The sequence below is a fragment of the Crocodylus porosus genome, unplaced genomic scaffold, assembly GCF_001723895.1.
Source record: "Crocodylus porosus isolate Cpor-Errol unplaced genomic scaffold, CroPor_comp1, whole genome shotgun sequence".
Taxonomy (NCBI): Eukaryota; Metazoa; Chordata; order Crocodylia; family Crocodylidae; genus Crocodylus; species Crocodylus porosus.
Window position 1 is genome coordinate 2,111,472 of NW_017728935.1, and position 6,000 is coordinate 2,117,471.

Genomic DNA, 6,000 nt, shown 5'->3' on the forward strand with positions numbered 1-6,000 from the left:
GCTGATGACACTTTGCAACAGCCATGGAGGGGAGTTGCTGGGTACAGCAGTGCCCTCTGCCGTCCAAAGTGGTGGAAGGAGCATGAAGCAGCAACTTCACTCTGAAGCTGGGTGTCTAGATGGACATGCACCAATGTAAGATACCCTGGTGGGATCTCAGAGCCACTGCACTTCCCTACCTCTGAGAAAAAAATAAAGCCAAGGGACTCCCTTTATAGAAGGGGGTACAAAGTGGAAGCAAAGATCCGCTTAAAGCCAATGGTAAAGCACAAAGCAAGAAAACAAACTCAGAAACCGAGGCCCCAGTCCTACATCCCTGCGCTGCTTTGTTTAGAAAATTAGAAGAGGGGAGTCTGGAGGTGCGAAAAGCAAAAATAAAAGACCAGCACAATTGGAATGACTTAAATCAGCTGCGAGCTTTCAAGCAAGCCAATCCCAAACCCTTCACAGAACAAGCGTTTGAAGTAGGGCTGAAGGCCACCCATTCAGAGCAAGACACCACCGTGCTAGGTGTTGGACAAACAGTCAGGCTGTTCCCCTTCCCAATCTGAACACAGGCACGCGTGCACACCCTCATCCAGGCTTTGCATTTTTCATGCTTCCAACTGGGGCCCTTCTAATTACTCATTACTGCTGCAGCTCCCACTTGCAGTGCCAATTCCCGTGCCCTTGCGTAGTTTGCCATTGAACACTTCAGAGCTGATCAGTCCACTTCCTTCCTCCCTGCGGGCTGACTCTGCATCTCTGGAGTTCATTCCCACCTATTTGATTGCATCTAGCTGCAGGGGAGCTCCAGGCAGCCTCTTGAAATATAGGACCAGGAGCCAGCAGCTACTGCTTTTACTGCTCTGGTTCTGGATAAACAACTGCTCTCCTGATGCAGATATAACGGACAAAGTGCCAGAGGCACTGAACCAATTTTATGTCACCGATCCTGTGTTGATTGCAGTTATGGGGTGCGTCCACACAAGTGCGCATGCGAGCTCTGAAGTGCTCAAAAGGCTATTGAGACTCCACAAAAAGCACCCTGCACATGATTTGTTTCTCCACACTGTATATTTGCAGGAGGGTGACAAACTTAGATACCAGGAAATCCAAATTTTAAAAAAGTGCACAGCTGGGAATCTGGCCAGTTAGAACCATGCTCCACCTGCTGACTAGGCTCCACACACCTAGATCACTGCTGCTGCAGCTCAGCCATGGGAAGCCACCAGGACCACAGGTAAGGCTGCTGGGGCCAACCCAGGTGCTGATCTCAGCCCCCGCTACCCCACCCAGGGCAATTTGCTCCCAGCAGCACGTACGGGGCATTCCCTAAGGACAACGTGCAGTGGCACAAATGTGCTGCTGCTAACCGTTCCTGGGAAAACACACATGCACTTCAGTCTGGATGAGCCCATGGTATCTTTACCCTTCTATGACATATTCTCTCCCCCAGAGAGAAAAACAACTACTTCCAAAAACATACCATTGACTTTTTTAGATAAAGAATTATCACCGTCTTGATTTGCCTTTAACAAGATACAGATGTGGTCAGCCTGAACACACATAAAACTGTTAACACACACAATCAGTATGTAATGCTTGCACTAGACAGTAACTAGTCTACCTTCTGCTCTGCAGAACTTTAATTCAGCTAAACATAGCAGATAAAATGGAGACTAGATGCAAGGCATCAGCTATTATTTAATTTGTACATACCCATTTGTGGCTGAACAGTGCTAATCCTACCTATATCAGTAACCGCAAAAGAGATGTAGTGGTTGATTTACTACTCTTTGCACCTGGAAACTTGCGAAAGGAGATACCAAGACTCGTTAGCAGGCACCATTGTCTCAGCTGCCACATCAGGATGTCACACTCAGCCATCATAGTTTCTAGTCAGCATGCTTGTTACGCTATCCTGTAGAATTGCTCAGGGCACAGGTGAAACAGCTTTGGGTTATCTGTGCTGGAACAGCATCAAAATTCTTTCCCACTAAACCAAATGAAGCACCAACCTATGTGTGTGCGCGCACACCTGGGATGAAGCATCAGAAAGCAAACAAAATTCTTTTTATCTGAAAGAGAAAACTTTTCCAGTAACCTGTTCCAGACTGGTCCAAAATATTTTCAATGTCTTCATTACTGCTGTGCACTTAATATATTGTTCTTAGTAGAGACAAATGTTTTGGGTTTTTCCCTCCCCAGTTCACTAATTTTCAGGTTATGACTGAATAACTTATTGCTAAGGAAATGATTGTTACTGAAGCCCAGCAAATCACATGGGGTCTTGCAGGTAAGAATGCAGGAAGCATTCAGGCACTAGAACTGCACAAATGGCTGGACTTTCCACCCCAACACCGCTCCCTAAACTAGGCCCAGACCCAGGAAATATCCTAAGAACAGGAAAAGATAAACACTTAGCAGATCCTCAGGCAAAGCATCCAGGAGATCCTCACTCAAGGAGATCATGCATCAACACATTAGAGAGTACAGAAAACATTTCTGAAAGATCCAGCTGGCCTGGTCTGGTATTTTTAGGGTATCTGAATAAAGATACCAGTTTGCCTGCCCAGAAAACTAGAAATCAAGTTTTAATCCTGGCTCTGACACCAACTCCCTCATGCCACTGGCTCACTGCTGAACCTTTCTGCTCTATTTTCCCCACTCCAATGTGAGAGTAATAGCAATTCCACAAGCAGGATTAAGCAATATTGACAAAATAGGTGTAGTATGGCACCTTTGAGGCCCCTGACCCAGACCTCCGGGCTAGCACATCTCTGTTTAAACAATCCCAGGCAAATATTTACCTAATACACTGCAAAGGGTTTAAAATTTCCCCCTGCCTGGAGGTCCCTGCAGAGGACTGCTTTATGCCAGATGTGTAGATGACAGCAGCAGCACATACCTAGATACATCGACAGTTATTTTACTAGTTCACAACAGTCAGAGCATTACAAGTGGCTCCAGGACGCTGGCTGAACAGTTCAGCTGTCTAACGGAGCCCACATTAACATTCATGGTTCCAGAATTCGCAAAGATTTTCCCCTTATAAGCTGAACAGAACAAATGGGGTGAGGTGAATGACTTTTTTTCCCCATACACAAAACAGTAAGGAAGTGATATAAGAGCAGTCAAATAAATGTACGGCCAGAGTTATCATAAAACAAAGCTTTATTTGTGAAACACAGCAATTGCTGATCACCCCTTGCAAGGCAAAGGTAAACATTATTCACAAGTTAAGAACCTAAGAGCTCTAACAAGGGATTCTGCACACTTGACCAGAACTTTACATAGCTAAAGTATCCACCCATCAGCTTTTTACAACAGCTAGCACCCAAGGAATGAGATAAATTTTAGTTAGAAACACTTTGCAGAAGAGTAATATTGTCCCCTTTTAACATGATCCGACCTGCAAGACAGAGAGAGAAGGTGGTCAGGAGTGGCACGGCCTGAGAACAAGGATATCTGGAAAAGCATTTCACAGAGGACACTAATAGCAGAAAATTTTGCAGAACCAAGTCCACAAAACAAGTACCTCATCTTTCTGCTGACATTGGCAAAACAACAGGCTACAGGGTTCAGACTGCGAAGGTTTCTGTTACAGCAAACTGAGCTAATATACAGGCCTACTGCTACTGCATACTTCACAGGGCTCCATGCCTGTAAGTCTGTGGTAGTCATCTCTCTGTATACAATCTAAAGGTACAATTCATCATATCGGTGCACATGAACACCACCTGTAGGTAGTACGCCAATTTCCTCCTGTATAACGGGGTGTGCTGCGATAAAAGGCACCCCAGCTACCCCTGAGCCATTGTTTACCTTTGGCACCTGGCAAGCAGTGAATATCAACTACAAGCATACGGTGAGAGTCACGGTTCCCTGCCCTGACTCTGGAAACACACACTTAAAAGAGTAAGACAGAGAGCTGGAGGGTCTCAGGACTGAGATGAACGTGGCAGAGATCAGACTGGGTTTCTCTGGCCATCCTAGTAACAAAGAGGAGGCAGAGAAGCACACGATATTTACCAGCCTCTTTAAGGACTTAGACTAGTTTCTGGACTTCTTGTCCATATCTAATAGGATACTTATCAGATATCTGACCCCAACACTGTTATCCTATAGCAAACAGCAAGAACAAGCATCTTCACAGCAGCCTTTGCTGGACTTCAGCCCAAGCTTTTAATACGTCTCACTTAAATTCCTGCCCCACACACGGCTCATCTGGACAGGTTTGGGGCCCATCATTTAAACTGTAAACGTACCCAGCTGTTTCCTTGACTTTGTTTTGGAATGAATCTCCTCAGCATCATCCAGTACTAGGTTCATGTATTCATCAAAACCCTAAAAACCAGCAACAAAATCAGTTAGTCACCTAACTCCCCTGGTGTTAAATCCAACACCCCTGCCCTTACTGAGGGCAGAACCAACTGCAATCGCCTTCTCTTACAGGAGCACAGACTTATTAAGTGAAAATGGCTGAGGCTGCTGCTTCAGACAGTGCTGAGCACTGCCTTTAGAACTAGCATCTGTCTCCATTTGCATTTGGGAGTTGCAAACAGAACTTGCAAATTCAGAAAAGCAAGAGACTCAGGTACATCCTGGCACTTACAATGATGCATCCTTCTATTCGCATGTTCACCTGCTCATAAAGCCACACCTGGATCCTGGACCGCTGTAAAATGAGAAGCAAAGATGAGACAGTAGAGTGTTAGCACATGTATTCCAAGTGATTTTCTGTTATCCGTTGCTGCTCACTCAAAATCTACCTTTGCCCCTGGCCAAACGGGCTTTTAAACAGTATCCATCACTCTATAATAGCAGGCATATCACACTGTATTTTACAAAAAGGGTGGGGGGCAGTCTCCCCAGCTACCAAACACTTCTAAGCACATAGAGAAGCGAGTCTTAAGAAGCACCCACTGCCTCACTGCCCCCCACCACTCCTCTGCCCTTGGGGCAGGACACCAGCTGCCTCGCCATGCTGCTCTGAGCTGCTTGCCTTCAAGATGGTACCCTTAGGAAATAATAACACTGCTTAACATAACAAGGAAGCGTTAATTTCAGAACCCAAGTCCACTGGGGGCAGGAAGTCCATCACCTCTGGAACAGTTCTGCTTACTTAAAAGCAAGTTTTTTCTCAAGTGATGAAAACTCATGTCTGGGCCCCCATGTGCATGTTTCAGAATATCTGCAATAATCTTGCAGGAGAAGCAAAATCAAACCCTGGGGGCTAATTGCAAGGCAGCTTTTGGTGACGGGGGTGCACACTAGTGATGTTCAGACACTGCACAGACAGATGTGTTGCCATCCCTTCTGTGCTACAGCAGAAAAAAGCAGACCTAGGCCAGAACCCATTCCCTTCTACCAAGGGAGATCAGGGTCCAACCCTCTACAGCTGCAGGCCCACCTGAAGGGAAGCACTGACGGCAGAGGGAAATGCCTTGCACGCCACCCTCCACCTGCAAAGGCTCCTAACAGAGGAGCCACCTGCAGGGCTGCCACAGGTCCAGTTCACAGCACAGCAGAGATACAAGCTGAAAACCCTGAGTCCAGACACATGCTGAAAAGGCCCTAGGACGAGCTGCTCCCAGGGACCCCGGTCCCAAATGGCCCTTGAGCTTCCCACTTTCAGCCTACTACAAGCAGGCTCTGCCTCCTGCCCCATGGCCCTGGACAGCCCATGGACTCCTTCGCCAGTGCCTTTCTCCAGGGCCCTGCTCCAGACGCAAAGCAGCAATACCACCCGCACTACTATGAGCAGCTCCAGGCCCACTTGCCCCTTCCGGCCCCCCAAAGCCGTATGTGGGGCCAGAACCAACACTTACGTTCTGCAGGTATCGGAAGATCAGGTTCTGTCGCAGGCAGTTAAGGAACAGCGTGGAGGCAGCGTGGGCCAACCTGAGCTGGGGCAGGCATGGGTAGAGCCCCCCCCTTAGCCAGGCAACCCCCCCAGGATTCCCCTCCCTGCCCCAAATTGCCAGACAACTGCCCCCCCAAGATTTCACCCCCCCC

The 6,000-nt window shown here is 47.4% G+C and overlaps 1 protein-coding gene across 1 annotated transcript in view; it reads right to left on the reverse strand.

Moving 5' to 3' along the window:
* Nucleotides 1-3,133: 3,133 nt before the first annotated feature.
* SNRPE (small nuclear ribonucleoprotein polypeptide E) overlaps nucleotides 3,134-6,000 on the reverse strand; it is a 6,650-nt gene continuing 3,783 nt past the window's right edge. Inside the window, exons 4-7 of the mRNA XM_019546485.1 lie at nucleotides 5,814-5,952; nucleotides 4,598-4,660; nucleotides 4,251-4,329; nucleotides 3,134-3,394 (exon numbers count right to left, since the gene is read on the reverse strand). Coding sequence (XP_019402030.1) covers nucleotides 3,339-3,394; nucleotides 4,251-4,329; nucleotides 4,598-4,660; nucleotides 5,814-5,952 — 337 coding nt within the window. The 3' untranslated portion in view covers nucleotides 3,134-3,338. The remainder of the gene's footprint in view (nucleotides 3,395-4,250; nucleotides 4,330-4,597; nucleotides 4,661-5,813; nucleotides 5,953-6,000) is intronic.